Source organism: Cygnus atratus, chromosome 2, assembly GCF_013377495.2.
Source record: "Cygnus atratus isolate AKBS03 ecotype Queensland, Australia chromosome 2, CAtr_DNAZoo_HiC_assembly, whole genome shotgun sequence".
Classification (NCBI taxonomy): Eukaryota; Metazoa; Chordata; class Aves; order Anseriformes; family Anatidae; genus Cygnus; species Cygnus atratus.
In genome coordinates this window covers 119628426-119652207 of record NC_066363.1, presented here as the reverse complement: position 1 = coordinate 119652207, position 23782 = coordinate 119628426, and the positions used below count along the sequence as shown (strand labels likewise).

The 23782-nt window shown below is 37.0% G+C and overlaps 1 protein-coding gene across 1 annotated transcript in view; it reads right to left on the bottom strand.

Annotated features, from left to right (window-relative positions):
• RP1 (RP1 axonemal microtubule associated) overlaps positions 1-23782 on the bottom strand; it is a 189021-nt gene that overhangs the window by 6214 nt on the left and 159025 nt on the right. The window contains exons 48-52 of the mRNA XM_050708777.1: positions 13135-13339; positions 5357-5422; positions 3103-3181; positions 2604-2889; positions 454-532 (exon numbers count right to left, since the gene is read on the bottom strand). Coding sequence (XP_050564734.1) covers positions 454-532; positions 2604-2889; positions 3103-3181; positions 5357-5422; positions 13135-13339 — 715 coding nt within the window. The remainder of the gene's footprint in view (positions 1-453; positions 533-2603; positions 2890-3102; positions 3182-5356; positions 5423-13134; positions 13340-23782) is intronic.

Genomic DNA, 23782 nt, shown 5'->3' with positions numbered 1-23782 from the left:
AACAGTTTCTATCATCATGTCTGGGTTCATACTGTAGCTGCATCCTAACTTAAAATCAGGTCAAGATCTGGTGCAGTCCAGTGCTCTCTTTATAGTTTAGCTTTCACACGAAGAAAAGCCACGTGTGTCATGGTAATCCTATGTTGTTCAACACATCTAATAAAAGTTTTGGCTGAACAATGATTGAAGAATAAAGCCTTCAGAGGTACATACTAACTATATTTCCTCTCTGCTAGCAAAAAAAAAAAAAAAAAAAAAGTCAAGGTAAAGTCAAGGAAAATGTGATAAAGACAGGGGTAGTATAAGCAAGAGCAGTCAAACTGACCTCATTTGTATACAGATTCATATTAGCTAGCTGTAGCAATAGCATGACTTCAAAGACCTCCCAAATGTCAGGCAGATATTCAAGCAGAAGATTTTTACAAGCCTGTTGAATACATGCAGTATACTTACCAAGTCCTTTTCCATCATGACCAACTTCAATGGAATGTAGGCTTCCTAATTTTTTTGTCTTAATCTTGAATGTATCAACCTTTAATATTAAAATACAGCCAGTTATAAAAAGTTACATATATACATTTGGAAATTTATACCTTTGTTAAGGCCAGTTTCAGGACTAATTCAAATGTAATAATATCAGTTTGAAATAGATGGGTGACACCTGGTATGGTTTATTTTCCTTAGCAAAGGTCTTTGGTAGATCCTCTTTATATTTTACAGTAGGACAACCTTATAGTGGGACAATTTATACAGTAGAGTAGACAAATCTTAGGGAAGGAAAATCCATATCTCTTTCCTGACTTTCATATATCAAAGAAGTATTTTTACTAAATGTCATGAATTCTCAGTTGATATAGCCTTCTAAAATGTTTTCAGTTTATTATACATAAATATATGTTCAAGAATGCAGAAGAGAAAGGCTTGTACAGCATTTACTATTATATCTCCCACATATATATTTTCATCAAATACTTTTTTTTTTTCATTAGACATTTCTTAAAGATCTCACTGGCTTACATAGATTTAGCTAGATTGTTAATTAGCTAATAATATAATTTCTATGTATTTACTCTTCTTTTTCAAAGAGCAATGATACCTCCTGTGTAGTACTAAGCAGAAGGAAGTATTACTGAAGACATTCTTATCTGCTCCTTGTGCCTGTAGGTGACTAGCTTTATTAAACTTCTCAGTATAGAAGTCAATACATGGTGAAAATCTTTTAGAGGATATCCACAGACACTCTGGCTGAAAAAACTTGAGCCAAACTATACGTAAAAAGACGTTTACTATTGCTGGAAATAATGAAGTAGATCTCATAAGGAAGATATCTTAACTGGAGTTTTAATTATTCAGTCATTACCTTTCGAGAAATCCACAGGAGAAAAATATGGGAAATATATTTATTTCTTGTTATATAAGGGTCACCATTAGAGGTGGTAAGTAAATGGGGCAATTCCTCTGCCAAAGTAATATATTTATTAAAAACAGAACGTTCTGTTAAGGTACTATGATACCTTACAGAGAATAAGCATTCCTATGAAAATATTTATATCAGAACTACAAATCTCTGAATAAAATCATAGAATCATATTATCATAGAATCATATTATCATAGAATCATAGAATGGCTCACGTTGGAAGGGACCTTAAAGATATCTAACTCCAACCCCTCTGTCATAGGCAGGGATGCCACCCACTAGATCAGGTTGGCCAAGGCCCCACCCAGCCCGGCCTTGAACACATCCAAGGATGGGGCACCTACACCTTCTTTTGGCAACCTGTTCCAGTGCCTCACCACCCTCTGAGTGAAGAATTTCCTCCTAATGTCTACTCTTTTTTATAAGACCCCTTTAAGTATTGAAAGGCTGCAATGAGGTCTCTCTGGAGCCTTCTCTTCCCCAGGCTGAACATTCCCAACTCTCTCAGCCTTTCTTCACAGGAAAGGTGCTCCAGCCCTCTGATCATCTTTGTGGCCTTCCTCTGGACTCATTCTAAAAGCCCAACGTCTTTCTTGTGACGGGGGCCCCAGACCTGGATGCAGCACTCCAGGTGGGGCCTGACGAGGGCAGAGTAGAGAGGCACAATAACCTCCCTTGACCTGCTGGTCACTCCTCTGGTGATGCAGCCCAGGATGCAGTTGGACTTCTCCATTTTGTCTGGTTATAGGCTTACACATTCAGTGATGTTTAAAGCATCACTTTCCATTGCCAAGTAAACCAATGGGATGTCAGAGACTGATGTATTCTCAAACATAATATTCAAAGTTTGTGTAACATCAAGGAATATTGCACATATATGCACATGCACAGACAATGCATGCTGTGCATTGCAGATCAATGAAACATGTAACTAAGCAGATGAGTGGATGCAATATGAGGATGTGTTTGGGACTAACAGCAATAGTTACTCATGGTCAGTTACATGTACCAGAGGTAAAATGTCCCTTGGTTACTCTGGTGAAAACGCTAACCACAGAGAAAGGTGTCTATATCTCATCTAATTGCATGGAAAAGAGGACAAATGCCTGAGGTTTCATAAAAGTCTTGCATAGATTTAATATTTACTTTCCCAATCCTGAAACAGGCAGAAATTTGTATCCTCACCTTTCCTCTTTCAAAGGGATCTTGATGCTCCAGTGACTGAGAGAGGTGAAATACCTCAGATTTGTCCTCATCCCCAAATAAAATAATATGCACATTGGCATCAGTTCCTGTTCCCCTTTTGTCACCTGTGTATACTTTAATAGTATACTCTGTCTGATTTTCTGCTTGACTTCCTTCTTCATTTAAGTTGTTATCTGTGCCATTCTTTTGTTCATCTCCTGTAATAATAAAAGATACTGGGATCTCTCTCTGTATTTCTGGCTTATTTGGATCCACAGAAAATATTCTGCAAAACAAAAAATATACATTTTTGTGGTAAGTAATCTACACGTTAAATCAAAAAATCCTATGAGTTTATATGGGACAGTGGAAGATGGACTTTTTAAAAAAAAAAAATCTGTTGACTGACCCTTTCTATGACAATCCTTTTAATCCAGTGCCTGCTCAGTGTTCTCTAATATTATACTACAAAATGACTAGCTTCTCGTATGGTACTTACTCATTCACTTCAAACACATAGATAGGATGATTCTTTAAAGCTTCTTTCAAATGCAATTTTTTAATGTCCAGTTTGCAGTCTAAAAACAAGAAAATAAAATATAGTGAAAATGTACTGTGCATCCAAGAATTATGTAAAATATTAAAACATCATTTATTGATTCATTTAGATATAACAACAATTGACTATAAAATCCTGCAATTATTGAAACATTCCTTACTTTGTTTCTATTTAAAACCTTTACTTAGAAGTTTAGAAGTATTTCCCTTGTCTTAGTGAAGCAGAGGAGTACAGGAGAGCAGCAGACATGCAGAACACGTTCAGCACGACCAGGCAGGCTCATTTGGGAAGGAAGAGAAGGAATATGTATCTGGTGCTTCCTGCACAGTGACTGGTTGACAAAAGGGTTGGAACTCCATTACATGTGCACTACAAAGATTTATTGAATGACAGGTATGAAGGAAGTTCAACAACTCAGTGTTATCCTCTTCTGTATAAGAAAGATTGCTCTTTGAATTGCACTTTTGAATTTTCTGCTGGGGGCTTCAGGTACATGCTGTCTATGACACTGGCCCGAATCTCTTGCCACTAGCCAGTCATGAAGATTACTCACTTTCTCTTTTCTTCTATCACTTGTCCCTGCAGCTCTCTTCAACAAAGTGTGTCCCAACATCTTCTCCTATTGTCTAAGTCCCTTTTATTATATATCAGTAGGAGTCTAATAGGATCAGGCTACTGTGGAGGAATTCAGGACATGGTGTTGCACTCGTGATCTGCCCAGACAGTGCATGGAGACACTCAGAAGCTTGGGGATCTCAAAATCTCAAACCATACATGCAGTGAAGGAAGAGCCACCTGATCCTAAAAACCAGCTCTGATTGTAGAAGCAGCATAAATATAGAAAATCAATACATTGCCTGGGCTGACCAGTCCTGCAGGGTACATTTGATTTCAGACACTAAAGAACTTTTGTGCTTGGGGATTTTTGGTTCAAAGTCTACATCCAAACAATTCAATAAACCTCTAGACACAATGTGGACACTCTTACTCATCCAAAGTGCTTTATCATCTAAGTAATTCTGTTGGAAGAAATGTATTATACACCTGTCCAATCCTTTCTTCATAACATACACAGCCAATGAGCACCAAAGTCCCTCATTTGTGAATCATGTCTTCAAACCTGACTGGAAAAATCTTGCCTGTCATGTTCTCTGTGGTGCCCTTTGGCAATGTGTAATTGCCATATTCAATGACTGTCAGTGAGACAGATGACTGTAGTTAACTTTCATGGCTGAAACTGCAGAAAACAAACGTAGTGAGCCCCCAACAGCAGTACAATGGGGCTGCCCCTCCCCTTCCCTATCCCACTGTAATATCTGCAGCTCCATGTTCTGCCCCCTCTGAAGACCCTAGCATTCGAGCAGATCGTGCTCTGGTGCAGAATGTGTTGACCACCCAACCAGTAGGTACATGTTGACCACCCAAATGTCTTCGATATTTATATGCATTTTTCAAATTTGGTTGAAGCTCAGTGGTGAGTTTAGAAGGTTATTATGAGAAGCCAGCAGACAGACGAACAAGACAGACAGAGTAGAAGTGTATATTCCTTGCTTTCCTAGAAACCTGTCTACAAATGGTCAACTGCAATACATAGTAAGTAACAATACACAACTATATAAGAAATTTCATTAAAGGACTTGAAAACATTTACAAACATCCTTAGAATATTCCTTAGTAGCATGATAACCATCCTACAGATGAGACAATGGAATTTGTTGGCAAAGCTACAGTTCATCACATTTAAAAGAGGTACACTCTCACCCCACCCCACCCCACCCCACCCCACCCAAAAAAAAAAAAGTTACAGTAAGAAAACAGAACAGCTGGAGAAAACAATAAAAATAACTGAATCACAGAAAAAAAATAAACAATGCCAGTTTCTTAATTGAGTTATAATTATTCTCCTATATTGTGTATTAATAGGAGAACAAAATTATTTATCCTAATCTTCTGGTTTTCTTTCTTGTTTGTAATGGAATAGTTTATTTTCTTGATGCAATAATGATACAGCTTTCAGCTCCAAGGATTTAAATGTGACAAAATGTAGGATTTTGCTTTATAAAATTTTATCTTTTTAAAAAAATAACCAAAGGAAATTAATCTGAATTTATCTCTGGTGGTGATTGTATTGCTCTTAACAGATTATCTGTGTGATTCACACCACTGACTTTAGAGAGCAGCAAAAGTACTTTACCTGTTTTACTGCTGATTAAAAGAACAACTTTGTCCAGTTCTCCCAGTTCAACAGCATCCATGATAACTAGAAATGACTAAAATAAAATTGTTCAATATTACAATCTTAAACAATATTATTTCAAGTATAGAGGAAAAAGAATGTATAGGAAGTACATGAATGTATTAAAGGATAAATTTTAAGTAACTTTAATTTTAAATACAGAGTACCTCATTGCTCTCTTCCTGCTGGACATTCTCCAATGACCAGAGAAGGGATCTGTCCCCTGTGTCACCGTAAGTACCATATATACATGCAGTCATATGCATGACATTTCTCACAGCCAAAATATTTCTAGAAAATACTGTTAGATGATATTTAACCTCTGCAAAATCAAGCAGAAAGAGATCACTTTAATACCATGTCTCAGCCTTGCACAGCTATTTGACAACATAGCAATGCACAATCAGATGGAATTAAAAATGACACTTTATACTTGACAATGATAGTAATCATTGTCTTATTACACACTTGACGTGATAATTAAATTCACTTTTTAAAATATTTTTCCTTAATTTTGTCCCGTAACTATAAACATTGGTGGTGTTGACAACCTTCAGTGAGAGAAAAACATGTCAATACTTTATGCTGTTTTTCACAGTTTCAGATTATGGAGAAATTACCGCAGCCAGTTAGTTACCTTTTTCTTTTTATTGCCAAATCACTAATAGATTAAATCCTAATAAATTTCAGATTCATCAAACGCCTTTGGGGTCTTTACAAAGACAGAATTTAGCTAGGGAGACAAGTCCTTCAGAGCACCTAAATTCCTGCTCTGAACTTTATTATAATGGAGCACATCCTCTGACTATGGGGTCAGCCCAGGAAGACAAGTCTATCTTGACTGAAGTTGTCACCCATGAGTTTGTGCAGTTTGTGATTTATGCAATAGTTATAGTTATTTAATTGAAGACAAGATGACAGCATCTGAACACCTTTAAAAGTGAATGCATTCACAAAGCATCTGTTTATATTCTACCCTGGTAGAAGGGGATGAATCCTGACCTTGCAGAATGCTTCTGCAGAAAACGGCTCAAAGCTTAGATCAGGACAGCATATATTAGCAGATTACCTGCATCCTTTCAAAGTCAAGAAAAGTACAGTTAAGTGGATCACAAGCTGTTATTATCAGCTTTCAGATCTAATGATCATCTAAAATATTGAGTTCAATGCAAGAACTAGCTCTCTTCCATGAGCCTTGCCTTGTTTCCCCATCATCAGCAATAAGAGAGAGAGAACAGACTCTTGTTGCATGCATATTGTAGTTGAGCAGGTGCATAGTAAGAAATTCAGAGTGACAAAGAGGCATATAGCTTTATCTGTAAAGGTAAAAGTTAGGAAAAGCCCAGGAAACTGCTAAGTTTAAATAAAAATATATATATTTGGAAAAATATTGAAAATAAAAAATCAATGCTGCCTAAGGAAGAACAAATCATGGCGTGGTAAGATATAGAATAAAAGATGAAATACAAGGACTGTATGGGATATGGTCAATGGTGTTGCAAACAAGATGAAGAGTCAGGAGAAGAAACAATATATTTGGTCAGAGTAGGTTGCAGCGAGTAGGTTGCAACACAGAAGAAAGAATCTGGGTAGTGTTATTTTTGAATATACCTCAGATTTTCTAAGTGACCTGTTTTTATTTTCCATGACTTCTATTTTGATACAGTCTCCCAGTTCTCAAAGTTGAGATGTGAAGCTAGACCAGCTCAAGAGAAGAACAAAAGGATTGCATTCAGAAGGCTTGTTTCAAAGATCACTGTGCTTGAGAGCAGCAAGAGTGGGACTGCTCCATGAGGAAGAATAAGACAGGATCTAGGAGTGACCCCAGTGCAAGCAGTGACCAGGGAACTGTCCTGCAGCATCTGCACGTAGTAGGCAGAGCCATCAGCAGTCCCAAACTTGGCAAATTATGAATTAGATCCGGGATCCATCCTGGTGGTCCAGCTGGGAACAGCTGGGCAAAGGGCCAAAGACAGAACTGAACACAAGGCTACAGCATTTGTCCAAAGTCTATTCAGGAGATGGGGCCAGAGACAGGTCTAAAGACTGGTGCACATCTAATGCAGCTCAGGCATGATCTTAAATGGATGTCCTATGTTCATGTGCAGAAGGGGCTTGACTAGAGGTCCCAGGTGAGACTTTCCAGGGCAAATAAGATCTGTTGTCTTATCATGGCCCTGACACACTGTAGTCAACTAAAGTTAGAGTTAAATGAACTTTGGATCAGATTATACAGGGGTTAGAACTGGTGGAGTACTTTGTAAAAAGAGAAGCAACTGAAGAAAACTGAAGTAGGCCAGGGAAGAGGGCTAAAATCCTCAAACGGTGGTCTTTGTTCGGGTAGTGGGATCAAACCATCATAGGTGTGGGCAAATAAGCTTTTATCTCTGCAGTGAATTGAATAGATTGGAGGGAGGAAAGATGAAGGGAAATCTCTGAAAAGAAGTTACATTCAATAAGGACAATACATATATGAATGTTACAACTCCATTAATTTTATAAAATTCCAATGATTTCATAATCTCTGTGTGAATTATGACTATTTTTACTTTGTGAAAATAATCAGTTATTTGAAAGTAATATAATACATTTTTATTTAACCTTTTCACTAGTTCATTGTTTTGCATTAAATGCTACAGTAGTGCAAAATTCATTCACTTTCTGTACAACCCTGTGAGTGAGAGAGAAAGTACTGTTTTATCCCTGGGGATTCTTGAGGTGCAAGCATCTCAAAGGAAGGTACACTACAGAGAATCTATGCATATACTCAGTTGGAGGCCTCTCCCCATTAATACACCCAAAGGCACATATGGACTGGTACACAGCCAGATCTCCAGGGCTTGCACTGTATTTTGATGGCTTCAGTTAGCCGTGCTTCATCACAGTCCCAAGTACAAAATGAAAAAATGGAAAAGACAACTGAGAGATGAAATTCTAAGGCACTCTATGAATGACAGGATACTGAGCTGTATCTGAAATTCAACAGCACACAGCTTCTCACTTAAGGTGATTACGATCAGCTGCTTTCCATTTCAATTAGCACAATACTGGTTTTGCTTTTAGCTGAGAAAAAGAAAAACAAGGAGAAAATAAATTAGATTTAGAAATCTGGCAGAGAAGCAGATCTGTTTTGCACAATAAATTTCAAGTAGGTTTGTGTGTAAAGGATCACTGAACTCCATGTGTGCCACCTGCTGTGGAGCTGCTTAAAGCTCTCTTGGACATAAAATGGCAAAGATTTGGGGAATGTTTTGCACTGTCCTAGGTTTTTTTTTCCTTGTGGTTACAAATCCCTCACTGAACACTTCTAAACCCTATGTGGAAAGAAATAAATGCGACAGAGACGAGCTTTTTTTTTTTTTTTTTTTTTTTTTTTTTTTTTACCTGAACATATAGATAATATGTTACTTATTTCTTATTTGTGATTTTTACCTCTTGATCTCAAAGTGCATTACAAAGAAGGAAAATATTACAAACTCCCCCCTGCCACTAGCCCATCCTCAACCCTCCAAAGAAAAAAAGAAAAAAGAAGAAAACACAAAGAATCGGTAAACGATGTTTTCAACCAAGAAGTCAGTGACGAAGTCAGAGTAAGAATCACGGTCATTAGGGCTCCAGTCTCACTGCCTATTTATCATCTATGCTGCATCTTTCTCTCACTGTTTCTGTGTGCATGTACATGTACCCTCAATATATCTGCGTGTGACAGTGATCTGTCTTTTGCAAGGGGTACAGTCATGTTTTTATATTAATCTGGAGGTCCTTCTTGTTTCAATCTTGTGTATAGGAGACTAAAGCCATTAAGCCCTATTCTGTATCCATTACTGTGCAAGTCTTTGTTTCAAGTGAAAACAACAGCTCTAAGCAATACAAGATCTAAAGCTTAAATATGAAATTTAAATTTTCAGTTACAGTCGAAATATGAAAAGAAAAATATAAAAACAAAACAAAACAAAACACCACCAAACCTGTTAATTCTACTCAGATTTTTTGCATGCTTACATTTAGAAATTTATAAACACCTCACTGAAACTGGGCCATAAATTCCAGTTCAAAGAGTATCAGAATAGTTCATTTAACACTGACTTATTCTGAATAACTGACTTATTCGTTACTCATTTGTCTTCTGCACAAAACTCAGGCAGAAATGATTTCAATATTAAGTATCATTACTTTGTCTGTTTATTAAATTGAGAATTGTTTGGTAAATGTTGGCATTTAGTGAGTATCACATTATAAAAGCATGGAAGATATAGTAGACTTCAGGTGAAAGGATATCTTTTATGTTGCTTAACAAAGATTATACGTAAGGCAATTGTTGAGCTAGTTGTACCAGACATAAATATTTGGAGCATATAAAGGCAATAATGATGTTTATATGTAGTTTAGAGGGTGGGCTTGGTGGTGGTTGTTTTTTTTCTTGTTTGGTTGGGTTTTGTTTTGTATAGGTTTTTTTTATTTATTTATTTTTTCTCCCAAGAATCTTTGTTTGCAACGTACAAAAAAAAAAGAAAGGAAAGGAAAGGAAAGGAAAGGAAAGGAAAGGAAAGGAAAGGAAAGGAAAGGAAAGGAAAGGAAAGGAAAGGAAAGGAAAGGAAAGGAAAGGAAAGGAAAGGAAAGGAAAGGAAAGGAAAGGAAAGGAAAGGAAAGGAAAGGAAAGGAAAGGAAAGGAAAGGAAAGGAAAGGAAAGGAAAGGAAAGGAAAATCAGTTAATAGAAAATGAGCTAAAAAAGTTGTGTTTTTAATGTCAGTAATATGAGCAGCTGAGGACTAAATACAGGAGAACAGAAATATTATGATATTGCAAGAAAGCAATATTTCTTACCACTACTCTATGTAGCTTATAATAAAGTTTCTGTGCAATTAAGTGAGCATTGCATTTCACACTTTATGGTACACAGGCATTAAGCTGAGTGGATAACATTTTCCTTCACACATTTAAAATTCTTATCCAGGCTTTATTTATCGTTAAATAAATACAACAAAATTTTCTGGTTTTATAAAGATTGCAATTGTAATATTAGGATGTGTTAACTTCCTGTACCACTCTACTACCTTTATGTACATTTATACCTACCAGAAAGTGTTTCTTTTAATGGCCACTCTACAGGGAATTCAATCCATCTGTCTCCATTAAGAGAAAGAGGAAGTGTTTTATTTATAGTCAGGCTAAAGGTATCCAGGGTGGATGTGTTCTGCATTTTAAAGTGATGAAGAGACAACTGTGATATGCTGTTTTCCAAACTCTGGAGTCCAAGTCTCACTTTATAAACCATTCCCAAATCAGATGGTAAATGTATCTAGGAAGCAACAAAACTATGAGTTAGCATCCAAAAATAAACATAGATACATGTGTAGCTAATTTAAAGGAAGAGAGGGAGTTTTCTTCTCAGGGATCAGCACTGACCTAGCCCCATTTGCATCAGTACTGGTTCTGCAAGTCCCACTGACTTCCTAGGCAGCAGAACCAGGTTGACTTCAGGCACTTATGGAAAAAAATTAGCTTTATACTCCAGGGGCATTCATTATAATTATTCTACCAAATTCAAATTGCAGACTACACTGATATCTAAATGTAAATACTTGATGTCATTTAAATTGATAGGCATTATTAACTATGACAATTTGTTGACATATAAATTTAAAAAAAAAAAAAGGATATACTTGATCATCATGAACTTGAGAAATCCAAAACTTAAAAATGAAGTATGCAACTAAAAATTTCAATTCTGCTTTTCTTGAATATTTAAAGAATAACACCTACAATATTTTCACCATGTATATGATTATCTCTCTTTAAAAGGAAAATCAAAGAAAATGCAAATATAGACAAATCTGTATATTATTTTACATCATATGTTATTTGGTTCTTAGCCTGATGTTCCACTTTGTTTTCCATGGAAACCGGATTTGACTTGCCGTTGCTTCCATAAAAAACCATAACCAACTTGGATATATTTTCTGACAACTTTTCAAAGTCTTTTTTTGTTTCTTCTTGATGTTTTGTGAAATAAATCCTCCATCTGCCTTCTGAATAAATAAAATAAGGAAAACAAAATGGAAAAAAAAAATAAGATTAGAAGGTGTTCCTGATTTCACACGTTAACCAAGGCACCTGAGGTAATATTCCTAAGATGTGTCTTAGTCTACATGGTGAGCATTTAGGTGCAGATCAGCTCAGTAAATATATTGACATTTCTTACTATTACAAAAGTGAAACTAATGTCAGCACCAGTAAATGTAATGCTATATTGTGATGAAAATATTTTCACATTATTATTTCAAAACCGATGAATAAGTCAGTAGATGCAATTGTGAGAGCTATACCTGAATTCATTTGCTCTTTTCCTAAAGGCCAGGCAGAAGTGCTCTTCCTCTCCTGAATTTCTAATTAAAGAAGATTGAAGACCAAATTAATATTTTTGTAAAACCATGTCTAAATGATAATAAATGTCTGCATTCATGACTAGTCAGGCAAATGACTAAGTATTGTATCATTTAGATTAAGACTTAACTAGGAAGCATACAATGTGATTTTCTACTTAAACACCATCTCCTACATATCAGTATATTTAAAGAACTGACTCTACAGCTAGCACTTTACTATGGAATGGTTGTAACCTGAAGATTCAAGTATTTTTCATTTTAAAATGTTTCTGTTTCATTTATACAATTTATGCTCAGAACTAATGGGATGCTTTTAATGCCCATTTTAGGAGTTGATGTTCCTCCCACTGACAGCAGCTCCCATTGGTTTCAGTGGGACTTGTTAAAGACCAAAACTACTATTGGTATAGATGAATTGATATATCTATTGGTACAGACAGTATAGACCAAAGTCTTCTTTCAACCACTTTCAACCAAGCTTAGATGTTCCATTTATTGTATATATATATATATATATACATATATAAAAATCACAGAAAAAAAATAAAAAATTCTTCTACCAAATCAATGCATTCTTGGAGAAATAATCAAAAGCTTTTTTTTTTTCTTTTTCCCTTCTATTTTCTTTGTGTGTGTGTGTGTAAAAGCATATTGTATAACCTTATATACAGTAAATATACATTACATATACACAGTGGTGCCCAGTGCCAGGACAAGAGGCAATGGGCATAAACAGATACTCAGGAGGCTCCCTCTGAATGTCGGCAATCATTTCTATGCTATGCAGGTGACAGAGCACTGACACGGGCTGTCCAGAGAGGCTGTGGAGTCTCCTCCTTGGAGATCTTCAACAGCCATCTGAACAGCCTGCTCTAGGTGTCCCCACTTGGCATCAGCCAAACATATGCCCAGTTTCTGGGAAAAACTACCCTAACATTGTGGCATAAATCATGTTAAACAGTCTTCTTGAATACAATGGTGACATATTATCCATTGCTTAAACACAGTTTGCCCTACTATCTACCCCACTTTTCCTATGCCTATCAAATGGCAAGCAGAAGCATTTGAAGCTCTAAAAAGTGTTTGTAAATTTCAAAGTAGAAGTAAAACTTGCCGATGCAGCCATTGCCACCACTGTAAATCTAGATTAACAAAACACAAAGTATTCTCTTGCAAATAGTGGTTATTAAATAGTACTAAAAAACAACAGTGTTCAGACACATTCATTCCCTATATAATGACATGCTCTATTGAAATGTTTTATACCATAACTTGTTTATAGAAGCAAATCACATTCTTCAGTTTGGAATGAATTTCTTAACAAATGATAGTTTCAAGACAATACTGACCTGTGGCATTCAGAGTTACTGAGTTACATTTTCCATCACGTCTGTCTTTAAGCCATGTTTGAGCCATAAACAATGTTTCTTTTGCAGCAGCTGCTGACTCTTTCACAGTAATCTTCTCTAGAAGCCAGTCAGAGCCTTTGCCTTTCTCGACCACTATCCTTTGCAGAGTCCCGATATCTACTGCTTCCACTCGAAAAATATCTACCTGGAAAATTCAGAATCAAAAAGACATGAATAGAGAAACAGAATGATCAAATTAAGTTAACACTGTACTTTGAAATATGAAAGTGAGAGGAAAATTACGATTTTATTTTTTTTTCAGTAATTCAAAAAATACCAACAGAACCAGAGATGACAAGTTTAAAGATGCAAAGCTCCTGCATTAAGCAGGACTCCCTCAGTGATTCTGTAATCTACTGCTAAAACAATTCCACCTTCCTACACAGACCAATCCACTGCTCATGCTCACTTCTTGAGAGATTTTCCCTACCAAATTTCACATTTAAAGATGTGGAACAGCATTTTAAACATTTCTTACTTTCAATAAGATAGACTAGCCATGTCTCCCTTTTGAGGGATGAAATGCACGGAATAAGAATGGCAGAAATAACATTTTATTCTCTTAGGAAAGAATGACAAACTTGGTCCCAGATTTGAATTAATATAGGATTAGTTATAATAATAATTGAATTTAATGAGAATATTAGAAAAAGGTTATAAGCTTGTGGTGGTTTTACTCAGGTGGGCGGCTGAGCTCCACCACAACCACTCTCTCACTCCCCCTCCTCAAAGAGGAATGGGGAGAAAATACGATGAAAAGGGCTAAAGGGTTGAGATAAGGACGAGGAGATCGCACAGTAATTATTGTGACGGGCAAAACAGACTCAGCATAGGGAGATAGTAAGAGTTATTGCTTATTACTAACAAGCTAGAGAAGCGAGAAACAAAGGAAAGAAACCAAAAGCACCTTCCCCCCCAAATACCCTCTTCCACCTCCTCCCCCCGAGCGGCGCAGGGGAACAGGGGAATGGGGGTTATGGTCAGTCTATAGCGCTTCTTGGCCGCTGCTCCTTCTCGGTCACTCTCGTCTCCTGTGCTGTGGGGTCCCTCCCACGGGATGTAGTCCTTGCTGAACTGATCCGGCATGGGCTTCCCACAGGCAGCAGCTCTTCAAGAACTGCTCCAGATATGGGTCCGTACAATGGGGTCCATCCCTCAGGAGCAAACTTCTCCAACCTGGATCCCCCACGGGCAGCAGCTCCTGCCAGGTCACCTGCTCCTGCCAGGTCTCCTCTCCACGGGCTACAGGTCCGGCCTGGAATCTGCTCTGGCAGGGGTCTCCCACAGGCCACAGTCTCCATCGGTGCAGGTCCACCTGCTCCACCGTGGTCTCCTCCATGGGCTGCAGCGTGGAACCCTGCTCCACCGTGGTACTCCATGGGCTGCAGGGGGACAGCCTGCTTCACCATGGTCCTCACCACAGGCCACAGGGGACTTCTGCTCTGATGCCTGGAGCACCTCTCTCCCTCCTTCTTCACTGACCTTGGCACCTGCAAGGCTGTTCCTCACTCCTCTCACTCTCCCAGCTGCTGTGTGGTGCAGTGTTTTTTTTCCTTAAATATGCTCTCACAGAGGCGCAAAACAACATCACTTATTGGCTCAGCTCTGGTCAGCAGTGGGGCCCTTACCAAACATGGGGCAGCTTCTAGATCCTTCTCACTGAAGCCACCCCTATGGCCCCCTGCTACCAAAACCTTGCCACGTAAACCCACTACAAAGCTTAAATTAGTTCTAATATTCCTTATATGTCAGAAAGTCCACAAATTTTTATTTTTTTTAATGTTGATAGCACTCATGAAGGATCCCTAAAGAAAATGTTGAGATGTCAGATATTAAATATTGCCACAAATGTGATTTTGGCTGATTGTGTCTCACACCTACTTTCTCAGCTGGAAAGAAGAGATCAATTTGTTGGCATAGAGATCTTCCAAATGCTTTGCTTTACAGAGTTATGAATTATCATCTCATTTCTATTAAGGTTCATAACTGGTAAAAACTAGTGTTATTTGTGATGGAATATGCTACATGATTTAGTTATAAATACATTTTTGAGGAGATTGGATCACAATAATGATAACTGAATCCTATTAAGTCTTTGTCTAATTCACCCTGAAATGCTTGTCCAGACCAACACGGTAACAATCTTTATTCAAAGGATTATACAGAGACTAAACAGAGAAAAACTGACCTCTTGCACCATCAGCAAGAAGTTCCAGGTGAAAAACTGATGAAAGATTTGTATCACCAAGGGCAGCCTGACCAGCTTGCAACATAATCACAGCATCACAGAATGGTTGAGGTTGGAAGTGACCTCTGGAGATCATATGGTCCAACCCCCTGCTCAAGCAAGGACACATAAAGCAGGTTGCACAAGGACCATGTCCAGACAGCTTTTGAAAACCTCCATGAGGGAGATTTCACAACCTCTCTGAGCAACCTGCGCCAGTATTCAGTCACCCTCACAATAAATGTTTCCTGATGTTTAAATGGAACATCTTGTGTCCCAGTTTGTGCCCATCACTTCTTGTTCTGGCACTGAGCACCACCGAGAAGAACCTGCCTCCATCTTCTTTGCACTCTCCTTCCAGGTATCTACAGACACTAACAAGGTTCCCCTGAGACTCCTCTTATCCAAGCTGAACAGTCACAGCTCTCTCAGCCTCTCCAAACAGGAGAGTCTCTTCATCATCATGGTGGCCCTACATTGTACTCTTTCCAGTATGTCCATGTCTCTCTTGTACTGAGAGGCTCAGAACTGTACCCAGTACTCCAGGTGCAGCCTCACCAACCCTGAGTAGACAGTAAGGATCATCACTCTTGACCTGCTGGTGATGCTTTGCCTAATACTGCCAAGAATGAGACCCTTAGTGAGTTAAAATATTGAGTTTGAAATTGCAGATAATATATAAAGGCACCCATAAAAATATATACATATATATATATGCATATATATATATATATAAACCACAGAAAAATTGCAAACTTTTTTTCTTCAGATACAGTCTTGTTGGGAAATCTTTAACTTTTTTCCTCATTTTTCATTAATATATACATGTAAACACATATGTTTGGGAACAATGTCTTTAATAGCTTCCTAAAATTAATTGCTAACCTGATGTTGAATTACTCAGTGGCTTCTTCTAGACTGAAAAACAGTGTTATTCAAAAGCTGCTATGGTGCATCATCTAACCATCAGTTTTTACTAAGTCACCTTTGTGTTATCGTGTGAAAGAGGAAAATGAGAACAGCAAGCTGACAATGATTTTAAGGGAAAAGTGTTAAACAGGCACTTGAATTGCTGTACTTCCTTATGATGACTCAAGGTTATCAGCTGCTCAGGGAATTTAGACTGGCAAAAGTGTAAGATGGAAATGAAGGTTTTCAGGATAATGATGCACTTCAGCAGCAGAGCAAATACATTGGAAGGGATGAAATTTTAGATAGAATGTGAGAATAAGGAAAGAGGCTACTCTACATTTTCCATAGTTAAGTCAAAAAAAAAAAAAAAAGCATTTAGTGTCAACATCACAATTACATATTATTACCTACTGAATTTATTTGATGACTGAATACCACTAATCTGAATTCTTAATTTACCTTAATCGTGATATCAGTTTGAGTTTTATTCTGTCTTTAACTGTATTGGTATAGATACAGTGTTATGCTTGAACAAGCATATAAGTGCAGGCTTGCTACGTTTACAAAATAAACTGTATTAAAAATACACGGAGATGGAACATCACGGAATCACAGGATCACAGAAGGATTGAGGTTGGAAGGGACCTCTGGAGGTCATGAAGTCCAAGCCCCCTACCAAGCAGGGTTACCTAAAGCATGTTGCACAGGATTACATCCAGACAGGTTTTGGTTATCTCCAGAGAAGACTCCATAGCCTCTCTGGGCAACCTGCTCCAGTGCTCTGTCACCCTCACAGTAAAGTGTTTTATCATACTCTGCTGGAACTTCTTGTGTTTCAGTTTGCGCCCAACATGGGTGAAAAACATGGGTGAAAACCACGGATAAACTCAAGAAAGAAGAATACAGACCTGTCTCTGTTAGTAAAGAAACATTTTAAGTCTCCAAAATGTGAAAATTTATCTTAAAAATACTTCTCTCTTCTTGCAAATGGTGATCTTATATTAATACAAAGTACAAGAATTATTTTACATGAAGAAGTTTCTGTCAGATTAGAATACTTGTTAAAATAGAATTCTTTTTAAGAGAAAAGAGTTCTCTACAAGATGACTAATTTAGTGACACTACCATCACCATCTCCAAAAAATCTGTTGTCAGTGATCCACTTTTGGAAAGGAGAGAGACTTAGGAATAAAGAAACATACAGAGAATATTCTGCAAACTACTAGACTTGTGTTATCTCCAGCAGTAGGGTAGTTGAGTTTGACTTGCACTATGCTTGACTGTTAGTAATCTTCATTACACTAGAAATTTCTTCACACAGTAATGGCTAAAGTATTTGTACAGTGATATCTCTAGTGTGCATCTGAAAGCATTTAATAACTCAGGTGCAGCACATACTTTGGGTTATTCATAACCTAATCCAGCCACAGGTAACACAAATTTTATTTTGGCAATGTATGAAAGGTATATTTTGGCTGAATAACCATCTGTGAAATCTCAATGTTCAGTTTGCAATAGACATACTACCTCAGCATTTGCCAATGTTTAATCTAAAAGTGCCTATTTTGAAGCATGTAAAATCTCAGAAATCCATGGTAAAATCTGCAGAAAATTCACCCCTATAATGAATTATAAGATGAAAAACTATTAACTAGATTGGGAATTGTGACAATTGGGGTAAACGCACCTCACAGACAAGATTACTTTTTCTCTTGATGTGTTGTCAAGAGTCAAAAAAAAAAAAAAAAGTGAATTGAAAAAAGCAGCAACTATAATTGTTAGTTAGATGAACAATTTGCTAGAGATGATTTATTTGCCAAACTTAATGCACTTTTTGTAAGCTGTCTGCAAAATGACAGGTTATGACATAAATACACCTATTTCATTACAATTTTAACAAATTCAATCATTATTAATAATTTAGCTAATATTTTTGTGGCTTCATTTCAGACCATGGAATACTCATAAATAATAAGAAATATATGAGTTGTTGACAGGTCTTGTATGTCACACAATACTTTTTCTCTTATCTGATTTACAGATGGGGACCTTTTAAATCACTGAAAGGTTAATTCTTTTGCAAAAAGGGAAAGAAAAGAAAGAACATGGAAGACAGGGAAACCTACAGAATATTAAAAAAAATTAATTTTACCCTTGAGAAAAATGTTAATTTTTTTATAGTTACTGCTAGCAAATTGCATTTGAATGGGAAAAAAATTAAAAAAAAATAAAAAACATGTTAAATGTTGATAATAATATTTTCTTATTCATAAGAGCTTATATGTAATTTTCTCAGAATAGTCTTGAAACTATTTGTGTGTACGTACAGTCCACTAAATTTTCTTAATACGCACTGCCTGGAAAAAGAAAGATATTCTCCAAGAAAAAGCAGCTGAGACTGGCAATGTAAGAGCCTGCATCATATATCTTTTTGGCCCAGAAAAACTCCTCTCACAAAACCAGAATTGACACATTTTGTATTTTTTAGATAAGACAAAAAAACTTTGATAAAATCCTTAAAGCAATCATGCGAGCAAGCTTTTCAAACTAATTGGAATTTATTTTCATTAACTCATATTCAGATTTTCTTTAAATGTTTCTTTTTATCCCTGGACCCATGTTCTGAGCATTTAATTTCAATCTGTGACCCAGTTTGGCTTTACTCAGTGACCTTCAATGTCAATGCTGGCAACATATCAGTAGCAGTTGCAATAGCTCTTGTAACAGAAGAAGCACTTGAACAGTCACTATGCAATATTTACCTTTAAAAATGCCAATCATTTTATAGGCTCAGTATTGAGAGCTGATGGTTGGTTAATGACGATATTCCCTGCAGAACTGAAAATGGCAAGTCAAGACACACCATATGCTTAATTTCATCAACCTGTATGCACAAGTGATTTCCCATACTGCTAATGTTACTATCATTTTAATAGGCTTTTATTGGAAAAGGAGATAGTGTCTAGATAAAGGACCTTTTCTATTAAGCTTAGCAAACCTATTGATTTGCTGCCTGATTATTTTGGTCTCACTTGTTAATCTGGAGAAACTCTACAGAAGTCAAACGAGTTTTAGCACTGGGAGGCAAGATAAAAGCCCTTGTAACACTGAGCCAGAATCAGGAAGTGTCTGAACATTCCTGTAGAGGAGACAAATGAGAAAAATAACTTGTGCTGATACATCACTTTTCAGATTCTGGTCACATCTTATCTTCCAGTTGTGCTGAACCGTCCTGTCCCAATTGCTTGTACATCACTGCTTTCTCTTAAACAGAGATTATCACCTTTTTAGCTGTGCAACTACAACCACAAAACCAGCTTGTGTTGAGCCAAATTTTATCCAGATAGACCGAGTGGAAAAGCCCAAACTATTAGTAACATTAATTGCTTAAACTAAAAAATGTTTGAATGTATGTCACTTTGCCAGCAGACTCAAGGGGTGGAAACACTGGGTGGTAAGCAGTAGCAATGGCAAGCACTAGTAGCAGTAATATCTTCACCCAGCTCAGTGGAAGGATGAACAATAACTCTGACTGTGCCCTTAGCATCTTGAAATCTGTGCTCTGTACAAAAGTTTCTTTAAAGTTTCTTTAAAAATAGGGGATTCCACATATCTGAAAAATCCAAACCTGTGACATTTTTGCAAGCATTTTTTTTTTCCTTTATGTTAGATTCTCATCCAGAAATTCATTAAAAACTTTATGTTTATATGAAAAAAAATGCCCAAATTACAATGAATGCATAATTTGAGTTTTCTGATACCTTACAATTATCATAGTTCATCCATTTTCAACAGGATTAGCTGACAGTAAATGAAAGAATAGGGGCAGTAAATATAAATAATTAAATAAAATTAATACCTGCCCTAGAACTGGCCTTATGTTAATTTGCTTAGCATAACTGAAGTAGAATCTTTTTGACACAGATTTTTTATGCATAGAACAGCAATAGGAATAAGAAAGAATAGTGGTACATTATAATAATCAGCAGCTATAACAATTCAACTAGGTTGTAAAAGGCATTGCAATCAGGCTTCAAGTATAGTACACTTAATAAAATGCAGAATGACTGCTACAGAAAACGGTATCATCAGCCACATCCAAATCTGTAAACACACATTATATTACGCCAAAGAAATTAAAATAAAATAGAAATACACACAGACATGGAAAAGATCACTTTGAACAAAGTCAAACTCATATGGATCTGATGCAGCCTGATTGTTAGACTGATTTAATAACAGCCCAGGTTTGAGATACGGTTTGACAGGTAAAGAAAACAGAAATGATATAATTTTCCTCAATTTTAAAAAACCATTTGATTGTATAATGTTTTGGTTAAGACACCACAATCCAACATTCTATTGACTCTCATGTGGGCTAAAGCTGGCTGATAATAGGACTATAAAGCGTCTAACTGGTACATCTCCAAGTGCGGCTGTAAATGGGGAATATTTTCAAGTATAGTAGTGAGGCAAGTTCATAACCTGTGCTCTTTAATGTTTTCATGAGCTAGTTGGAGGTAAAGAAGATTTTAGAGATGATGTAAAAACAATTGCTAGTTATGACACTTGAAGAAGTAGGGTGTTAAACTGAAGAGTCCTCTGAAAAGATTTGTGGGAGTTAATAAATCACTGGAAAGCCTGCTTTCCAGTGAATCAAATGTTCTAATCTATTTAAGTTGTCAAAGACAAGCATAGGGATTTGCTTATTGTCATAAAAACTGTCAAAGTCAGCAGAAATTTGGTGCACGAGAGCTATCCAGGCTGAGTCAAAACTGTGACAAAATCCAGTGCCTAAGAAGTTAAAGCTTGACAAATTTAGACACAAAATAGTGTGAATCTTTAAAAAAGGATATCTAAGCTTTGAAACAAAAAAAAAAAAGAAAAAAAAAAGAAAAAAAAAAAAAAAGAAAGAAGGTAACCACCTCCTGGAAGCTCCTACTTCACTTCATTTCTGCAGAATAAACTCAAACCATCATGTTAGAATGATTGTGTACATTATAGGCTATTAAAGTTCTGAGATGTATTTCATCTTTAAAACTGTAATATTTATTTTGCAGCTCTATATAGACAGAGAGCAGCCCCCCAAGTAATTAATTTTAGAGCAAATTAATTTTTTCTACTTTCTAATTTTTGGCAGCAGATCTTTATATTCTTTCTTGTCTTGCAATAAGTCATCAAAAAAGCAAAATTGTTATTCACACAGTTTTAATCTAATGCTCTGTTTTACCATATAATATCCTGAGTTGAACAGGACCCATAAGGATCATCGAGTCCAGCTCCTGGCTCCACTCAGGACCAATCAAAACTCAGACCATATGTCTGAGAGCATTGTCTGAACACTTTTTGAACTCCGGCAGCCTTGGTGCCATGACCACTTATCTGGGGAGCCTGTTCCAGTACCCAACCACCCTCCTGGTGAAGAACCTTTTCCTAACACCCTGCCCACCCCTCCGCTCCCCTCATGAGGAACCTGTAGACCATGATGAGGTCTCTCCTCAGTCTCCTCTTCTCTAGGCTGAACAAACCAAGTTACTTCACCCACTCCTCATACGTCTTGCCCTCTAGACCCTTCACCATCTTCATAATCCTCCTTTGGACACTCTCTAAATAGTTTTGTCCTTCTTATCTGGTGGTGCCCAAAACTGCACACACTATTTGAGGTGAGGCCACACCAGTGCAGAGCAGAGTGGGACAATCACTCACTCCCCTTGACCAGCTAGCAATGCCATGCTTGATGCACCCCAGGGTATAGTTGGCCCTTTGGGCTGCCAGAGCACACTATTGACTCATGTTCAACTTGCCATTGATCAAAACCATCAGATCCATTTCCACAGGGCTGCTTTCCAGCATCTCATCACACAGTCTGTCTATATATAGTCTATATATGCATAGAATTGTCCTATCCCAGGTGCAGAATCTGTGGACAAACTGTGTGATTGCAATGGTATGTTCTATGTGAACCTCCTACAAGTTTATTACTAACTGACTGTAATTACTGACTGTGAAATACCATCCTGGAGGTACTGCTAAGAACCACACATGGCTCAGATACTTACCACTGTCTCCTAGGCTTATATAATGCTTTAGTTATGCTCTTTCCTTCTGCTTTTCGCCTCACTGTTTCTGACAACCTCCACCAGTCTCTCCTTCAGTATGATGGTATTTCGTATTTTCTTAGTTTCCATCTGTATAATCCTTCTGCTCAATGACCAGACCATTTTACTGTTTGCTTCTGTACTACAGTATCTTGGCCAGCAGCCTGTCACTATGATTAATACATTTGGATCAATGGCATTTTGCAATTGTTTAATCGTTATGTCAGGTACACTTTCCATAAGAGAATGGTTTATCTCCATTTATACAATAATAGTATTCATGATGTGATGTGTACACTGCAGACAAATATTGACTTCTTTATAGTGGCCACAGTACACTGTCCCCGTTCATGCCCTTCTTAGTGTATTCTGTCAGTCAGGGATTTTTTTACAGAAGTAATTTTTAAAATTGCCAATGCTTAATCTGTGAGTACGGAAACTGAACACCAACATTCACCTCTCACTGACAATTTTTGTATGTGCTGCAGTTACCATGGTACCAACCTGAGCAGTTGATGTCTAAATATAGGGCAGGATAAAGGATATATCTTTTCAACAACTAATAGAATGAAGTAAAAATTCACAAAGATTTTACTGTTTCACTAACATAGCGTACTTAATACTGGCCACTTTCATCAAACAGAGATTAAAACACTTAAATATCAGTCATAACATATTCAGTGTAGTTTACGGACTTTGATTGAATTGATATGAAGAAAGCCACATTCTCAAAGAGAATGTAACTCACAGCCATACGACAGAACATACAGCAAGTCTATCAAAGACCACATAAAAGAAGCAGAAAGAATTTCATTAGCTGCAAAATGTTGGGTGCCAGAAGCAATGTGGAGATACGGTAAGGCTGAGATGATTTCACACAGCTGGGTCTAGATTTTTACAAAATGTCTGCACTGAGCATACTTGGTTCAAGAAAGTGTTTGTAGCAGGTAGCATTTATCAGAACTGAACTGACTCATGAAGTATGAATAAATAGTATTAGGAATTCATGAAACCTGAACTGCATGAAGAAGTGCAATAAGATTGCTTTGTCTAAATTTGTAGTTTTTAGGAGAACATCAGACAAGGCATCGATGTCATAGCAATTCGAAAGAATACAGCTCTTGCAGCACTTGGCCTCATACTTATTTTTCTAAATGGATCACCAGAAGCTCAGCTGTCTTGGTGACAGTGTTACTCTCTCTGACATGGGGTGAGCGACAGGATGTTTACTGGTGAATGAATAATTTCATGCACAGTACTTTATCTAACAGTTCTCCAATGATTTTGCAGGTGTAAAGACTTTAGAAAGACACAAAGAAACTTTTCAGATGTAAGAAGATAATTCAGTCTT